The following is an 18,158-nucleotide window of genomic DNA, read 5'->3' as shown; positions in this document are numbered from 1 at the left end:
AGAGTCCAGAAGTTGCACCAAAGCCACGCTCCAGTCCTTAGGGCTAGAGCGTGGCTTTGGTGCGACTTCTGGGACTCTTAGACACGGATATTGAACACCATACCACCACTGTGTCTCGAAGCAGCTTTATTTTGGCTGCTGTAACAGCCAAAGTTGGTCTTAAGCACTGGGGGGGGAATCCATAAGGTGTCTGTTTCTGTGCGACATTTTGCAGTTCCTTTGCAGGCTTCCATCTCCAAATTTTGCACTTATGGGCCGTTGTGTGCAGTAGTGACTAAGGCAGTGGTGTGCGCACATGCAAAAGTCACTCATTCTGCCAAGAATGGCAGAAAGAACTTCCAGGAGGCTAGAAAGATGATGTCTTAACTGAGGAAACGGAGCGATGGACAATGCAGCTTGAAGTTTTGGTAGCAATCAGCCTGGAATGGACAGATAAGTTGCTTGCTTTCCTCTTCTGCCTCAATGCTTCACTCGAGTTAGTTCCTAGGTGTACAGAATGAGTAGGATGTGGGTTTCTTGGAACTTCACTAAAGACTCAGGAGGGTTTTATTTTTGGATCCGTGGTAGATTTACTCCACTGTAGTTAAGCGGGGCCTGGCCCGTAATGCTAGGTGGAATGCGATAAGGTTACTTATGATCATTTTCGAAATAAGTAGATCTTGATGCTTGGAGTTCTTCTCCCTCAGACCCTCCCAAATAGAATATAATAATTCCTGTGTTCATTAATGGCTTTTGAAGCTTTGCTTTCAGTCTGGCTCCTCTGAACAAAATTTTTGTCGAGCATTTTTATATTTTTGGTGCCATTTTTTTTCCTGTTTGTAAAGAGAAAACCAGGCTTGGATCTACACTCATAGTGTGTGCGTGTGTGTGCTTGTAAGTCTTCAAGTACTTTCATTTTACTGCTTTTTTTTTTAAAAAAAGAACAATAACAACCCAGTTATATGCTTTCAGACGCGATCAGCCTCCTGCCAAATCCATCTAGACTGCATGATGGTCTCGTCTCGGAAATGGACACATAGCAGTTTTCTGTAAAGCTCAGATGTGGCACATTTCCTTGGGTCCCCCACTAGTTTTTGACTTCCGGAAGAATACACTCTGTTGTAAAACCAACGTGTTTCGTACTAGGGTATGGTTTGGGGGTGAGTAGTCTGCAGTTCTGCTATTTTTTTTTTTTAACAAAACCTGACTCGATTGAATGAAATGCCTTCTGGTGATCCTTGTCTCATCTCTTTCCCCCATGTAAACCAAACTTAACATGAATGTGGGGCAGATTTTTACATAATAGTGTATCCTGCATTGAAGCTGATCTTGGCTTGCATATTACTAAAATTCAATTTAAATATTAAAAACACTTGAAGCTATAGTGAAGTAATGCAAAGCTGATTCCCCCCCCCCCTTCCTTTGTCTGAAACTGAACTCCTGCAATCCTCAAATGTGACTTACCCTGCTGGAGAAATAGATACCTTTTTAAATCCCCAATAAAATGAAATAAAATAAACCAACCTCTTGCTTGCTTGTTTTAATTCCCCCCCCCTCCTTGTCTTGTTCTAAGCTTTCATCATGTCACCCAAAAAAGGGAGTTGGAAAGTTAGCTCAAAAGTTTCATGAAGGCAAGCATAGCATATTTAAAATCTCACATTTGTAGATGATCCTACTTTTAAGCAAAAGTTAGAGGAAGTATTAGTTTAGTCTTGGTGCCATGAAAGATGACTCAGTGTCGATACAATACCAGAGCTGTGTTTTAAATGATCTGGTTGTGGCTTGTGTAGAATGAAGGGTAATGTGTAGTAGACTCATTGGCCATAATGGCTAGAGTTGATGGGAAGTCATAGATTCATAGAGTTGGAAGGGAGCCGCAAGGGACATCTATTCCAACTCCCTGCCATACCGAAATACACAGATAAAGTAGTCCCAAAAGATGGTCATTCAGCACTCTTTGAAGACCTCAAGATGGAGAGTCCACCACCCTCTGAGGTAGTCCATTCTACTATTGAACATCTTTTATCATCAGGAAGTCCTTCATAGTGTTTAGGTAGACTCTCCTTTGTTGCACTTGGAATCCATTGGTTCATATCCTAGTCTCTATATCAGGAATTCCGAAACTCTGGGCTTCCAAGTGTTTTGGACTTCCGTTCCTAGAATCCCAGACCATGGGCCAAGATAGCAGAGGCTTCTGGAAGCTGAAGTCCAAAATACCAAGAGGACCAGAGTTTAGGAATGACTGCTCTTGAGCAACAGAAAAGGTTATGCCCTCTTCCACATGACATTCTTTAGGTATTTCGAGATAGCTTTCACATTGCTTCTTGGTCTTCTCCAAGTTAAATCTTAAGCCTGATATACCCAAACGTTAGTTCTCCAAGTATTTTGGACTTAGGCTCCCAGAAGCTACCATAGGCAATGTCCAGGACTCCTGGGAATTGAAGTCCAAAATGCCTGGAGGATCAAAGTTTGGGAATTGCTGCGTCTAAGCTGTTCCTCATAAGACTGCTTTCAGAAGCCCACACAACTGTTGTTTTGGGCAACGTAGATCCCCTTCTCTTTAGCCAATGCATGGTGCCAGGTGGGTACTCCCAAGCCACAAAATTCTTCCTGGGAGATCAGGGCTGGAATCTCTCAGTGACACAAGTGTGAATCTAGCCTATGTCTGCAGGTGTCTTTCCCCCCATTTTGGTCATTGTGGAGACTGGTGGTCTTTCCCTCTCCCTGCAGTGACTAAAGCCCTCTGCCTCAGTTTTGCTGCAATGGTTTTCCTTCCACAGCAATTCAGTGACTGATGGAGAGCAGGGGACCTATGAAGTGTTTGACTCTGCCCCAGTAGCCAGAGAAAAGACCAGTGGCATCACCCACTAAGACCAATGCGTCTGGATGTGAGGATGTAGCCAGATGCTTCTTCAGTTTCCCCTACTCTCCATCAGCTACTGTATGGCTATGGAGAGGACATGGTGATGGAAGGAGAGCCATAATATAATTCTACCTTCAGATTTTTTTCTGTTAACACTTGGTGATGCTGGCTTTTGGCCAAGGTTTGCAGTAGTCAGGATGGGGAAAGTCTGCAGGCCTTTAGGAATTACGGGAGTGCAGATCCAAGTGTTCCTCACCATTAGCTGTGCTGCGTAAGGGTGATAGCTATGTCCATAGACTGAAAACATCTGGAGGGCTGCATGTTTCACACACCCTGCAACTTCATTTCAAAGATTTGTAATTTGAATCGACATCCTCACATACCAATGACATATATATGTCTGTCCCTGGTTTCCACTCAACCAAATGCATCTGAGGAAGTAGACTGAAGTCTATGGAAGCTCCTGCTGCCAATTTCTTTCTTTCAGTGAGTCTCAAAGGTGCTACAAGATCTCTCTGTGTACTGGTTCTGCAGACTAACACGGCTATATCTTTGTATTCTGCCCCTGCTTTAGGACATCCGTTTAAGGTTGGTTTACACCTTATAATAGGGATCGGTGAAAATGTTGAGGGGGATTTATTGTTGACCAAATTTGCCAATACTATAGATACTTTCATGATACAGAAGGGGAATATTCCTACATTGTACAGAAAAATTGGACCCTGGGCCTGCTGCCCATCTCTGCCTTAAAGGGATTGGTGTCAACAATCCAACATGGGGCATAAATGAACATAGTTAAAGGAATTGGGAGACTGACACCCAACAGAATATGCAAGATGGCTGGATATTTGTGTCTTGGTGAGGCTTGGTATAAAATGTTATATAAATGTTTTATGTACAAAAGAATTGCATAATTGGATAAGATGCTTGTATGAATACACAATTGTGCAAGGGGACAGCTTTCCCCATCCCTGATACCCCTGCGGCTCACATTCCAACATAGCAGAAATAGGTCTGGCACCATGGATAACTTTAAAGAAGCGAAATTCCAGAGTGGAGACGGCTCAAATTGCATTTTGGGCTGGGAATGGCTTCGGGGACAGTTGTGATTAGTGCCTGCACTTCAAAATTTTATAGAAGCAATGCAGTTTGACACCACTTTTAACTCCCACGACTCCATCTTGCCGAATCCTGGGATTTGTAGTTTGGTGAGGCCCCAAGGGATGTCAAACTGCATTATTTCTACAGTGTAGATGCACTCTCAGGGTAAATAAACCCGTGTGAAGGACTTTGTATGAACTGAGAACAGGAATCCTCTGTTCCTGGGAGCAACAGAACAATAAACGAGATGCACAGAGGGAATTTTCCTAGTTGGGGTTATTTTGGTTGCTGGAGGGCAGTCCTGCTCTGTGAATCCCCATCGTCCCCACCATTTTCCTGGGCAACAAAAGAGACGGGTGTCAGCCACTTCCCACGGCTCATTGACTCCAAGAGTTGCTGCGGCAACAAAAGAACATGTCCCCTTGGCTACCGTTTCCGTTGTTGCGCAGCCTCAACTGACATGCTCCCTTGGCTAAGGCACACTGTCCGCAGCAACGGGAAGACGCTGGTTGGAGAAAGCAGCATTGTGTAGGCCTCAGACCGAGCCAAGGGCTTTCTAGTTCGGTGGGTCTCTTTGCCGGGGGCCAGGTGGTGCAGATCGGAGCCATGTCTCACCCTGGGGTGCTCCTGACCAAGGAGCCTGCTCCGCAGACCATCCCAGTCTCCGAGCTGCCCATGAAAGTTTATGAGCCGGCCCTCAACATCGGCCCCGATTCCTCCTCCGGCTTGGCAACGGCGGGCTTCCGCACGGCCAAATACCTGCTCGAGGAATGGCACCAGCACAACTACGGTGTGTACCATGAGGCCTTCGCTGACCGCGACCACTCCGAGCGATGCCGCCATGAGTCCAAGCACTTGGCGGCCCTTACGGCCGAGCTGGCACAACGCACCCAGCAGGATTCAACGACCAAGGTGGGCGAACGGCTGCAGGACATCCACTTCTGGAAGTCAGAGCTCCAGCGGGAGATTGAGGACCTCGTGGCCGAGACAGGCCTGTTGGCGGCCCAGAAGTTGAGGCTAGAGCGGGCCTTGGATGCCACCTCAATCTTCTACAGCATTGCCATGGACAACCTGCAATGCCGGGAACGGAGGCAGTCGCCCGACCTGGTGAGGGACCAGGTGGAGGTCGAATTGCTCAAGGTGAGGGCGCTTTGCTTGCTCTTCATCTCACATTCCCACAGTAGGACCACGCATCCAGGGTCCTCCGAATGAGAGGACCAAGGTGATGGCATCATCTTGAAAACGGCATGTGAACAGCCAGCCTTCCTCATCCACAGGCTTCCTACCTACAGATTCAAGCATTTATGGCTTGAAATTGTTTCCCAAAAATATAAATTCTAAGAAGCAAAGCGGGAGTTTGCCATTTTATGTCAGGGACACCATTTTACTCTACCCTTGCATTTAATGGGACTTGAGCATCCATGGGTTTTGGTATCCATGAGGGGTTCTGGAGCCAAACCCCAGCAGATACCAGTAGTAGTAGAAGTAATAATAATAATAATAATAATAATAATAATAATAATAATACCCCATTGTATATAATGGGACTTGAGCATCCATGGATTTTGTATCCATGGTGGTCTTGGAACCAAACCCCAGCAGATACCAAGGGCTCACTGTATTACACTAATGTATGTACTCATGTATAGGTCTAGAAATTTTAGCCAAAATATGGACCCCAGAAACTTGGTTTGCCTTATCAATGTAGGTACTGTACTGTACTTTAATTTATTTTAAAAGTGAACTATCCTCTGGTGAAAGGCAAGAGCATAATCTTTCCTGGAAGCACTGATCCCTCTCTGTTTTCTCATCCATCCATCCTTTGGTGTGATCACAAACACTTATCCAAACATTCTTTATCCACAGATATAATCATCCTCAGCTTTAAAAAATAAAAATCCCTAAAAGCACACCTTTATATTGCCATTTTATATAAGGGACACCATTTTGCTATCCCATTGCATATAATGGGACTTCAGCATCCATGGATTTTGGTATCCGCCAGGGTCCTGGACCCAAACCCAGCGGATGCCAAGGGCCCACTGTATTATGATTTCAGGTGGCATGGAATACAAGGAAGCCAGTTTCTAGCCCTCATCGTTGAGAAGATATCCTTGAAAGTATATCTGCTCAATGATGAGGGCTAGAAATTGGCTTCCTTGCATTTTGAAAACAAAAGCAAAAGGCTCCTTGTGTTTTGAAAACTTCCTTTTTTCAAAGGATGTTGCATTGGTGTAACACTTGCATTTTCTGGGTTTCTTTTTACCAGGATTTGCACCCTGTTGTTATAAAGTGCGTCTCTCCTTTCCAACCGGCACATGCTTCCCGCTACTAACATCTCTACTGTTTTTATCTAGGAAGCTGAGCTGATCAGAAATATACAAGAGCTCCTGAAAAGAACTGTGAAGCAAGTGGTTAACCAGATGCAGTAAGATCTCCTTTTGCCCTTCGTAAATGGCCAGCTTTTGGCCTGGTGCAGTGCTAAAGAACAACTGATGGAAGGGGAAGGAGTCACTGTGCAGAGAGACTCAAAGGAACGGATCTCTTGCAAACGGGATTCGTAGCATCAGGGAGCATAGCTGTGTTCTTGGAGGTTGTGACCACATCTGTGGAGTTTATCACACTGGATCCCGTGCAGAAACTAAATTTAAGCTGCGTTTGCAGGTTGTTTTTCAGACAACATTTGGGGTTAACCCCAACAGAAAGTTGGAAGAAACCCACATTTGCAAGATGTTTTCAGACGACGTTTGCGTGAAAGAGAAACGACGCGAAAACAACCCGAATGTGAAGTTGTCAAAACCAGCTCCTTTTTAACTTTCATTAAATTCTGAAAGTATAAAGGAGCTTTCCGTTCGGATTATTTTTGCATTATTTCTCTTTCACGACAAGTATTATTATTATGGTTTGTTGATATAGCCCTGTAGATTTACACGGCACTGTACATACAAATAGTAAAACCGATAATAAAACCGATAATAAAAGTGTCTGACAAGCAACACCCGGATTTTAAAATCCCATTTCTGCACAGGATTTTCCCAATCTGCCAGCCATGGCATAAACTCCTGTGGGACCTTATGGAAAGGCTACCCTACTTTAAAATGAAATGAAATAAAATCAGTCTTCTTTTCCTTTGTCGGTGGTTGCCACCAGATGGTGGTATTGACTAAGAAACTGGAGAACTTCAACATATGATATATAGTGCAATAACATCCAAACTCTGTAAAACAGTGATCCAAAACATACTGCAGAAATAATCCAGTTTGGGACTGCTTTAACTGCCCTGGCTCAATGCTAGAGAATCCTAGGAACTGTAGTTTTTGTGAGACATTGAGCCTTCTGTGTCAGAAAGCTCTGGGGACACAAGAAACGACAACCTCTATATGCACAGCTTTAAAAGAAAAAGTTGTATTTTTCCAATCAGAATACCCTGCAGAACCCTTTGTGGCATTTTGTGGAAACCTAGGGCTTGCAGGGAACCCTAAAAACCCTGTAAGAGTGGATTTCACTCCTGGATATTTGGTATTTATTCAGCGATTACATCTGCTCCTGCATCCGCACTGGAGAAATAACCCGGTTTGGCACCACTTTAATTGCCTCTGCTCTGGACCCCATAACAAATTCCAACTCCCAGAATTCCATAGCCTTGAGCTAAGGCAATTAAAGTGGTGCCAAACCAGGTTATTTCTCCAGCATGGATGACCCTGAGAGGCTCTCAGTGTTATTATATTGTCCAAGTTTAAAATGTGAGCTTCCTTTGTGCATCACTCCAGATCCCCAGCAGGTGTCATGTGGAAACAGGATTGAAAATCCCTGCTCCTATTTTGCATTCCTTTGGAAAGCCAGAATCCAAATGTATAATTGTATTTAGCGATGTTTGTTGTTCTCCCTGGAAGGGGACCCGGGGACTGGGTTTTGGGCACTGGATTTTCAAAGTAAATCAGCAGTGGTGGTTTGGGTATTAGACTGGGATACTGAGAGACCAGGGTTCAAATCCCCACTCAGCCGTGGAGACCCACTGGGTTACCTTGGACAAGTCACTCTCTCTCAACCTCAGAGGAAGGCCATGGCAAACCCCCTCTGAAGAAATCTTGCCAAGAAATCCCCGCGAAAGGTTCACCTTGGGATTGCCATGAATTGGAATCGGCTTACAAAGCACGCCACAATTTTTACCTGTTGAATCCGTGTGAATGGCTATGCTTTGAAAGCTGTCTTCGCCGAGTGATACCTGTTGTGACTTGTGCCTCCAGGTTAAACCGAGATCAGAAGCAGATTTGCGAAATGGATTGGTCTGACAAGCTTGAAACATACAACATTGACGAGAAGTGCGGGAGGTACAACAACCAAAGCACCAACATCCAGTTCCACCCGACCTCAGCCATGTTTGAGGACAGGTGAGACCTTCTGGGTTATCTTTACTGGTTTGTCAAAGCGAGCAAAGGCAAGTGGGAACTGCCGCAAAATGTTGTGGCATTGAGTCTGGATGCTCCATTAACCCTGCCACTGCTGTGCTCTTGAGAACCATTTGACGCTTTAAGCCCTGAGCATTGTTGCATTTCCAACAGAGGTTCCCCACCGTCACAGATAAAAATGTTTTCTACTTCTGCACACCTTGGAGTTACTCTGGGTTGATCCTGTCTTGCATCGTGTCCTGAGTTTGGCTACTATGAAACCAGCATTTGGAGAACTGAGTTCTAGGTCTCAGTTGCTATGTGTGGTGATCTTATTAAATCATACATCCATAAGTAACATGGGCTGAAATCTCCCAAATGGGGTGGTATGCTTGCCCTGACTCCAAAACTCCCAAATCTTACCAACACATGCAAAAAAGGCTGAAAATCAGCCAAAATGGTAGCCAGTAGTGGTGGCACAAAGAGACAGCGTCATGTGGTGGTTTGAGTGTTGGACTATGACTCTGGAGGCCAGGGTTCGAATCCCAGCTTGGCCATGCAAACCCCCTCTGAATAACTGTGCCATGAAAACCATGGAATAGTTTCCTCTGAGGGTTGCCATAAGTTGAAAATGACTTTAATAATAATAATAATAATAATAATAATAATAATAATAATAATAATAATAATAATTATTATTATTATTATTATATCCCACCCTTCTCCCAAGGGTGGGACTCAGGGTGGCTTACAATGTTAAAAAACACCAGACAGTTAAAAAAACATACAAGAATGTTATATTAAAGTAGATTAAGATGCTTAATAAAGATGAAAATGCTTAAAATACATTAAGACAATAAAACAACACTCCGTCGCATGCCTTAAAAACATTCTGTTTTAAAAGCCTGTCTAAACAAGTAGGTCTTAGCTTACTTGAAGGCACACAACAACAACAACAACAACAACAACACATGATGGTGTATCACTTTGGCTGTGCCAAAATGTGTTGACATGCTCTGCTGGGTGGGCCCAAGGAAGAAACATGCCCCCTGCTCTGTGTGCCGTTCCCCATCCATGCATTAAATGCAATAGCACCCTTTCCCTTTTTTCTTCTGAAGCAAGGTGGGCAGAACAACATGCGGTATCCCCCCTGTACCTGTTCCACTGACATACTGGGCATAGTGTTGAAATGCATTGACTATTTCCTTCCTGACTCGGTTCCCTTCTTTGCTGTGTCCACACTGCAGTGCTTCTACCCCAGAAACCTGGGCCAAGCACAGCCACGACAACATCTACCGGGCCGAGCGGGAGAAACTGGCCTCCATCAACCTCCGCGCTGTGATCGACAACATCCTCCATGACACGGCCGAGGACCTGCGCCTGCAGAGCGATGTGGCGAACGAGGCCTTCGCCACGCGTTGCGCGGAAATGGAGGATGCCAAGCACAAGCTGGAGCACCATCTGAAGAAGGTACGTGCTTTGGGCTCCATGCCTCCATGGCAGTGATTCCCAAACTTTGGTTCTCCAGATGTTTTGGACTTAAGCTCCCAGGATTCCTGACTGTTGACCAAGCTGGCTGGGGATTATGGGAGTTGAAGTCCAAAACACTTGGAGGACCAATGTTTGGGGACCACTGCCTCATGGTGAGAGAGGCTCCTTGAACTCAGAGCATCCTGGACTTTCAGGCAAGGAACAAATGGCACTGGAGTATAACTGACGTTGATTGACTGACTGACTCACTGACTGACTGACTGATTGATTGAATATACCTCATCTTTCTCCAAGGCAGTTTACAGTGGTTCCAAACAAGATCAAATTCAAATCTTATTTTACAAAAGTTTTTTTTAAAACAAATCGAATAACAGTTGTTGTAGTTGTTGTGTGTCTTCAAATTGTTTCCAAGTTATGATGACCCTATTTTTTTTTAAAAAAACCCTATAGTTAAAAATTTATGTCAAGTCCAGGGCAAGGCTCCATAGTTTTCTGGATGACAGCTCCTTCTGGGAGATGCAGTCCTTAAAAAGCTAGCATTGCCCAGCTCTAGTTCAGAGATGCGAACGACACTCAGACAGCAAAAGAAGAAAAGAGGCCAGAGATCCTTCTCAAGTTTCCTGAATACAGTTTAGTCTGGCATAGAATGTATACCATAGAATGTATACCTGCCTAGAGCCTAGATCCTTCTGGAGAGGTAGGATATTAATAATAATAATAATAATAATAATAATAATAATAATAATAATTTCAGTGTTGCATTTGATTTGGGACAGGGGTTAGGTTCAACCAGCATGGCCTAGTGGTTTGAGCGTTGGATGGTGACTCTGCAGGCCAGGGTTCAATTCCATGGAAACTCACCTTGGGAAAGTCACACTCTCTTGGCCCTGGAAAACCTTGTAATAGCCTTACGGCTGCCATAGGCCAGAAATGACTTGAAGGCACACAACAACAACAGCAACAACAAGATTCAACACCTTAATGGCCCTGCAAGAGGCATTTTGCCCCATGCAATAATGTTCCCCTGAATAACATGTTGGGAACCCCACCTTGGTGGCTGGTAGCTTTGCTCTCTCTCTCTGTTCATGAGTGAATCTGCACTGGGTTTTAATCCAAACTGTAAGAAGCTACCCAAAAGTGCTGAATCCTGTCCCCCTATGAAATGTTCTGCAGCCCTTTTATACAGTAGTTTGAACCCAAACCCAAGCTGGATTCACTCCCCTTTGATGGGAGACCCAGCTAGCCGCCCCTGTTTTGGAATATGTACCTTGAATGCCTTCTTATGCGAGGCACTTTTCAAAGACTGATCCCCGGCTTAGAGAGTCAAAGATGGGAAACAGCAGGATTGATTTAGACGAAATTGCTTTCAAACACACGGAATTGAGCTGAGAGACTGCTATGCTACTCCAATTGAGCATTTTTGTACCGTCAAAAGGTTCCAGTGGTATTTTTGAAGAAAAACACAACGGCATCTTATTACGTCCTTTATTCACGTATTCACTAAAGAGAAATTATTCCTATAGACCATCTCATTTGCACAACAGCAGACTGGGATGCCGGGCGAAGGGTTGGACTATATGACCATCATGGGACCATGCGATTCTCTGATGCTGCGATGGCTCTTTCACTTGGAGGCTGCCTTTGCCATTTCTATATCTTGACCCTGCAAGCGGAAATACTTGATGGATAAAGGACTTATCCAGCTGCGTACCTTTCTCAAAGCGTTCTAGAGTGTTTCTAATTTCCTCTCGAAATGCTTTTTCAACAGATCCTGAAGGAGATTGGAGATCAAGAGCACAACATTGCGGCTCTCAAGCAGGCGATTAAAGACAAAGAGACGCCGCTCAAAGTTGCCCAGACGAGACTCTATGATCGTTCTTTCAGGCCTAATATTGACCTCTGCAAGGACGCAGCCCAGTTCAGGTAAGCGCTTTCAGCGTTGTCCAAATTGTAAACCAAGTCCTGAAATTATAACCCTGAGCCATTGGTGGGATGAGGTGAGATTTGGGGTACGCAAAGCTGTTTGATAGCCTTCCATTGCTGCTATATGAAATACTGCAATCAATACAGAAACTGGAATGTTGCTTATTGAAAAGAGTGAGTTATTTGGCTCATTACTTTCGTTACCCAACTTGTGATGTCACTGCAGTCCAGAGAGGGAACATGCTGACTTCCTTGTTACTTGCAAGTTACATTAGAGTTACTATTGTGCCATTGGAAAATACAGGAAAGTGCTCTCTGGCTTCCCCATGTATCCAGTTCAGATATGGCACCTTGGAAATTCAAGAAAACTGTGAACAACTTTGCAAAAGAGTCCTTCTTGGCTGCAGCACAAGTTCGTGCAAACTCCTGATCCCAGAAAATAACAGTCCCATTTCACAGAAAGGTAGTGGATTGCAACCGGAGCTGTTACAGGTCAAATATGTGGAGTTGGTATCAAGGAGGACTGTTGGAGGACAGAGCTGTGTCCTATGCAGCTTGCTTTGCAGCCTCCAAATAAGTCTTGGTGAAACTTTGGATGCTCTTCCATTGTCAGTGTTGAAGAAAAGAGTCAGTTGCTTTCCAGTCAACTTTTCTATTTGATATGGCTGTGGTGCGCATGTGTTTGTGAGAGAGAATATTCCTCTTTTCATTGACTTCAGGCACCAAATTCTTTCTGCAAAAGGAAAGCTGTAAGTGTTGTTTGAATTTCTGGTCTAAAAACTTCCGCAGTCTTGACATTTAGCGGCTCTTGAGAAAAAGCTGCAAGACTTATCTATCAGCCAAAAGGCAATGAGCTTTTCATCTCATAAAGACCCCCTTCCAGCGTCTTGAAATGTCTCTCTCTTTTCTTTTGTGGAGTCTCTTGGCTTCTGCCATAGCAAATTATTGCGCCCGACGTTAAGATGCCTTGAGCCTGTACTCTAATGTAATTTTATTTCTTCCAAAAATAAGGTAAGAAAAACAAATTGGATTGAGGATTTGGTGAGAAGGAAGAAGGGATGCCAACTTCCAGAATGGTTAATTTGCAAAATTAGATTTTTCTCTCATTCCCTCTGTGGCTGAAAACACCTCTTGATAGGTTATATATGCATATAAATATATATTGACGTAGTGTGTGAAGGGTTGGGTTTCCCTCTCCACGGTTGCCTCTAGAACCAAGAAATTATATTGGGAAATGAAGATGTTTAGTTTGGGGTTCAAGAAAGGAGATAAGAGGGCATTGAGGGCAGCAGTTTATTTAATGACGCAGCGCCAGTCCAGATGCCAGCCTTCATCTGAGCAAACTGGCACTGAAGCAAACATACACGTTACCGTTTGCGGAAAAGAACACTTTCGGAAAAATCTACCTACCGACCAACAGCATAAAACAACATTTAATAAATCATAGGAAGATACTGGAACGGTGAAACAACAGTCATTAGTAAAGAGTAAAAACTAGAATTCATAGCCGCATTGGTCTGGAAGGTCAGTCTGCAAAGGGATCTTGTAGCACCTTTGAGACAAACAGCGTGAAAGAAGTTGTGACATAAACTTTCATAGACTGCACCTGAAGAGGTAGACCATGCCTCCGAAAGCCGACGCTACGACTTCTTTTTGCACCGTTTCAGTCTCAAAGGCACCACAAGGTCCTTTGCATACAACTAAAAACTATTCCTATTGAAACTTTCCCATAGATCCCCGCTTGTTTTTTGTTATTAGTAGAAAGCCCCAGTTAGCCAGTGTTATAGTCTGAATGTTCTGGTGATGGTTAATCCTCTTTCCCTTGAGATTCTTAATAACCCTTCAGTTCCCAATGCTTTCTTTAATTCTGAATACCTTTCCTTTAGCATGGCTCTACCTTACTTTGTCCTTATGCTCAGTCTTTGGACCTTTCCTTCAAAAATCTAGCCACAGATTGGTACTATGAACATGGAGCTTGGCGCTCCACATCCAAGTCCAAAAGTGGTCCAGCTTGTTTCTAATGATTTATTGATGTCAGAGATGCCAACGAGATCTGAATGAGTTTTATGCCTAATTTTAAAAAAAATGTAAGCCTCTCTGATAGCCTTTTGGCTGAAGAGCGGGGTATAAATACTACTACTACTACTACTACTACTAATAAATACCATCTATGGAGGTAGTTGTACATTCAGAGCGCTCCTCTCTAAACTTGTGTACTGTTCCAAAGTTGCGCAGAACAGATGGCTCCCAAGTCGCAACAGAGAACAAGAACCTTCACCCCAGGTCTAGTCGGTCCCTTGTTTCAAATGGATTTCTGTCATTACCCCTGAAAGGTTATTAACTCGGAGTCCTGCTCCTGCGGATGTAATGAAGCAGGCATTGATCGTTCTGCAAACACACCCAGCGAGGGAAGATTATCAGCATCCAGCACCCGTCGCTAACACCTTTCTACAAATGCAAACACATGGAAAGGGGAAGGAAAAACTAGCAACTACTGGGTGCTTTCCCCCCACTTTGCAGTCTTCCATTCCCATTAGAAATGCGAGTCCAAGAGGCACGAACCAGTCCATGTTCTGGGCAATCAACACAAAAATTCAGTTGGTACACCAATGCTTCAGTGTTTCTTTCACCTTGTCTTACAGAAACCTCATTAGGCTACATGTTCTCAAAGAGAGAAACAGACATGCGCTGTTCATAATCAACGCACAATACTGACACTACATCATACTGGCTTTTGAGACTCTGCTTTACTTTGTGCATGTGTATGTGTCTTGTTGACTTATGGTGACCCCATGAATTTTACTGGGTTTTCTAAGGCAAGAAATAAGCAGAGCAGTCCCTTCCTCTGAAATAGAGCCAGCATGGTCTCCCATGCAAGTATTAACCAGGGCTGACCCTGCTTAGCTTCCAGGATCTGACAGGATTTGGTGCATAGGCTCTCATATGGTATATACGTATACGATACGAGATGCACATATACAGTAGGGTATTTAGGCTCTCTGCCTTACTTTATCTTATAATTATATAACTTGACACACAGAACTGGCTTCACGGTGCTATATGATGTGTGACCACCCCTGTTGCAGTGCATTGGTTCCTCCAAAATATGGGCTTCAGGACCTTAAATTTTTGCAAAATATAGACCCAATATGGTGCCCAGCCTGTAGCACTCTGTCCTCCTCCTCCTCTTCTTCCTCCTCATTGAAATGTAACCTCAGAATATAATATCTGATGGATAGTATTCTGTCCCCTTCTTATCCAGGTTGGTCAGCGAAGTTGGGGAGTTGACAGCATCCATTGAGGCTCTGAAGGAGAAGCTTGAGGGCTCAGAACAGGCCCTGGTGAACCTAGAAGCCACGCGGATGAATCTGGAGAAGGAGATTGCGGTCAAGGCTAACAGTATTTTCATCGACAGGCAGAAATGCATGGCCCATCGCGCCCGGTACCCAACAGTCCTGAAACTAGCTGGCTATCAATAGGGATGTCAGCTCAGCTGTAGGACTGCAAGCCAGTATTAATGTTAGAAGTGTTTTCTAATTCCATTTCTTTAGGTTAGTGAGGAATGTAGTTACACAGGAAGTTAAGCCTCAGTCTCTCTTCCCCGCTCCCCCAGTTCTTTGGTTTGAGATGAAATAAAATGCAGAAATGATGCCCTAAATAGTTGGCTTTTCTCGTTTGCAGGTTGTATCCTTTCATCCGGGAGGAGCGAATTGTGTAAATTAAGATTGGCAAAGTGTGGGCCCTCCAAGCCCCCATTTGTAATTGTAATGTTTTGCCCCCAAACCAGCCAAAAGCCTCTCCCAAATGCCCCCAAATGTTGTAGTTTGCCTATGAGGTCAGATAATGCTAACCAGATAGGCCCTTACTTTCATCCTGAATATTCATATTTATTTAGCAAAACTGGTAACACAGTCTGAACTTTAGGAGAGCTATTTCCCCGAATAGGCTTGGCACCTCAGATAACTCCTAGTTTAGACAAAAACACAGAGCGGATTTCATCATTTTACTGATACGACGAGGACCAGACGCTTGGGAACTATTTGCAAAGAAGTCATTATTATTAAGAAGTGGAATATGCAGATGTAAAAAGTGGTACAAGTGGAACAAAAAATTATAAATAACAGATACGGACAATGTGAAGTCGAAGGCTTTCATGGCTGGCATCCATCGTTTTTTGTGTGTCTGAAGATGCCAGCCACAGATGCAAGCGAAAAGTCGGGAATCAATTCTTCCAGAACTTGGCCATCCAGCCCAAAAGACTCACAAAAAACTATAGATACAGACAGACAGGTCTCTTTTAAATCAAAAGGCCAGGCTTACAAAGAGCTGCACCCGGAATCATGGTTGTTAATTCCCCCCATGAGCTCATAAGAGCTTCTTTGCAACTATCAGACTTTGCCTTAGTTGCTCGCACATTTCGGGCAACTGTTTCAGTTAAATCCCTAAATTCCATTGGAGGCCATTTTCTGTTTTAATTGTCAAGGAGCCTGAGGGGAGATTAAAGAGTTTATGAAATCTCATTTTTCATTTTTTGAACAGTTGCAGGGGAGATTCTTAGTTGTGTTGACACTTGAGAGATAAGATGGCATATCTATCTAGGCAAACAGCATGAATAATCACCCAAAGAAATAAATGCGATTGGATGTGCTTTTAAAATGCCACATAATTATATGCTTTGCCGTACAAAACTGGCTGATTGCTTAGGTCAGCCTTTGCCAACCTGGTGCCCTCTAGATGTTTTGGACGGCAGCTTCCCATACCCACCTTCTCCTTCGTCTCCTCTCCTCCTCCATCTAAATGTGAAATACAGAAAAGGATACACAGTGGGATCTGCTTAGAGATCCTACTCATTGGTGGCCTCTGTGTCAGTAGGGCAGTGGATCCGGTTCCAACTTTTTGTCCCAACCACTTTCCATCTTTGAAGGAGCTCTCCATTCTAGCCCCATAAGAGATTCAGCACCCTAGAGAGGTCCTTTGGACCTGATGTGAGTCCACCATCCCCACCAGTTGGCACTGGTCTTTATGGGTTCAGTGGGACAAATGTGTAGGATTTTAGCTCCCAACTTGCCAGAATCCCAGGGTTTGCAGTTTGGTGAGGTATCCAGGCTGATCTGTCAGAGAGCTCTGGTGCCTCACCGAACTATAGATCCTAGGATTCTGTAGGATAGAGTCATGGAAGTGGTGTCAAGCTGCTTTAATTCTACAGTGTGGCTACACCCCAAGTCTTGGGGAGACCCTCCAAAAGAACACATATGTGTGACAAAAGCCTCAAAGCATCCTTCTTCCCTCTCATTGTTGTCTGCCATCGTCTCTCTTCTGGGAACGGATTCTTTTTAGCATTCTTCTTTTCAGAATTCCTAATGCGTCAGGGTGTGTGGGCATGTAAGCGCATCGCTGCAGAGAAGGGCAGCATTTATTAAGCTTCATTCACATTCCACCAGTTGCTTTTCGCGCCGCAGTTCTGGGAGGAGGTGGCACATTTGGGTGGAAATACATGAAGCGTAGTAGTCGGTTCATGAGAAATTAAGCTGGAGTGAAACAAAACATGATATGCATACCCATCTGTTGAAATAAGCTATAAAGGGATCCATGAAGGTTGGTAACTTCCATACTCATCATTTCTGGCTTATGGTGACCCTATCATGGGGTTTTCTCAGCAATATTTGTTCAAGGGAGGTTTGCCATTGCCTCCCCTGAAGCTGAGAGACTGTGACTTACCCACGGTCTCACAGTGGGTTTCATAGCAAAGCGGGAATTGAACCCTGGTCCCCAGAGTTGTAGTCCAATGCTCAAACCACTATGCCACACTGGCTTTCAGGTGTGGTACATCTGTCCTGAGTTCTAGAGTGAACTTTTAGTGAGATGTCCAAGGTGTTGAACCTTATTTCCCTAACAAATTCAGCATCTTGGACCATTCTTTCAAGTTCAAACTAAAACCTAGAGCAGATGCAGGGCCTCCACTGATATGGGAGTCATCAGCAGTAGTGCTGAAAGGAAGGATTCAGACGATGCTTACTGTCTTCTTTAGTATATACGGCGTTTTGCAAAGTTCACGTGCCAGCATTTCTAACCTTCTTTATGAGATGGTCCTAGGCAGTCAGGTCTTTGTCACAGCTTGTGCAATAATCGATGCGTAACATCCCCCCACTAATATTGAAAAACAATGCTTGCATGCCATAGCCCCATGAATGTGAAAACAAGATCTCTGAAACTTGGCATGAATTCTAACGGGACCTTAGGTGGGTGGTCCCTGTGGATTTTTTGTTTTCAAAGTGGATTAATTAGTTCTAATTAATAAAGATCAGACTGTAGCCTGCAGTGCTGTCTTCAGTCACTAGGTGGCAGTCTTACCTAACCATTCAAGAGGAAGCCGCTGTCAGACATCGGCTATTCATTGCTTTTAGGCCATTCCT

General features: G+C 44.1%; 1 protein-coding gene across 1 annotated transcript; it reads left to right on the top strand.

Moving 5' to 3' along the window:
* The first annotated feature begins 185 nt into the window (after positions 1-185).
* TEKT4 (tektin 4) lies at positions 186-16,631 on the top strand. The gene is made up of 6 exons (XM_042438255.1): positions 186-5,083; positions 6,301-6,371; positions 8,191-8,334; positions 9,579-9,801; positions 11,591-11,745; positions 15,008-16,631. Exons 1-6 carry the CDS (start codon positions 4,550-4,552, stop codon positions 15,222-15,224), a joined length of 1,344 nt encoding a protein of 447 aa, XP_042294189.1. The 5' UTR covers positions 186-4,549; the 3' UTR covers positions 15,225-16,631.
* Positions 16,632-18,158: the final 1,527 nt, after the last annotated feature.

Source organism: Sceloporus undulatus, chromosome 8 (genome assembly GCF_019175285.1).
Source record: "Sceloporus undulatus isolate JIND9_A2432 ecotype Alabama chromosome 8, SceUnd_v1.1, whole genome shotgun sequence".
NCBI lineage: Eukaryota > Metazoa > Chordata > Lepidosauria > Squamata > Phrynosomatidae > Sceloporus > Sceloporus undulatus.
This window is presented reverse-complemented; position numbering and strand designations above follow the sequence as displayed.

Coding starts and splice junctions, on each gene's coding strand:
- TEKT4 (XM_042438255.1), top strand. CDS start 4,550: ATGTCTCACCCTGGGGTGCTCCTGACCAAGGAGCCTGCTCCGCAGACC. Junction 9,802..11,590: donor TGGAGCACCATCTGAAGAAG/GTACGTGCTTTG, acceptor CTTTTTCAACAG/ATCCTGAAGGAGATTGGAGA. Junction 11,746..15,007: donor AAGGACGCAGCCCAGTTCAG/GTAAGCGCTTTC, acceptor CTTCTTATCCAG/GTTGGTCAGCGAAGTTGGGG.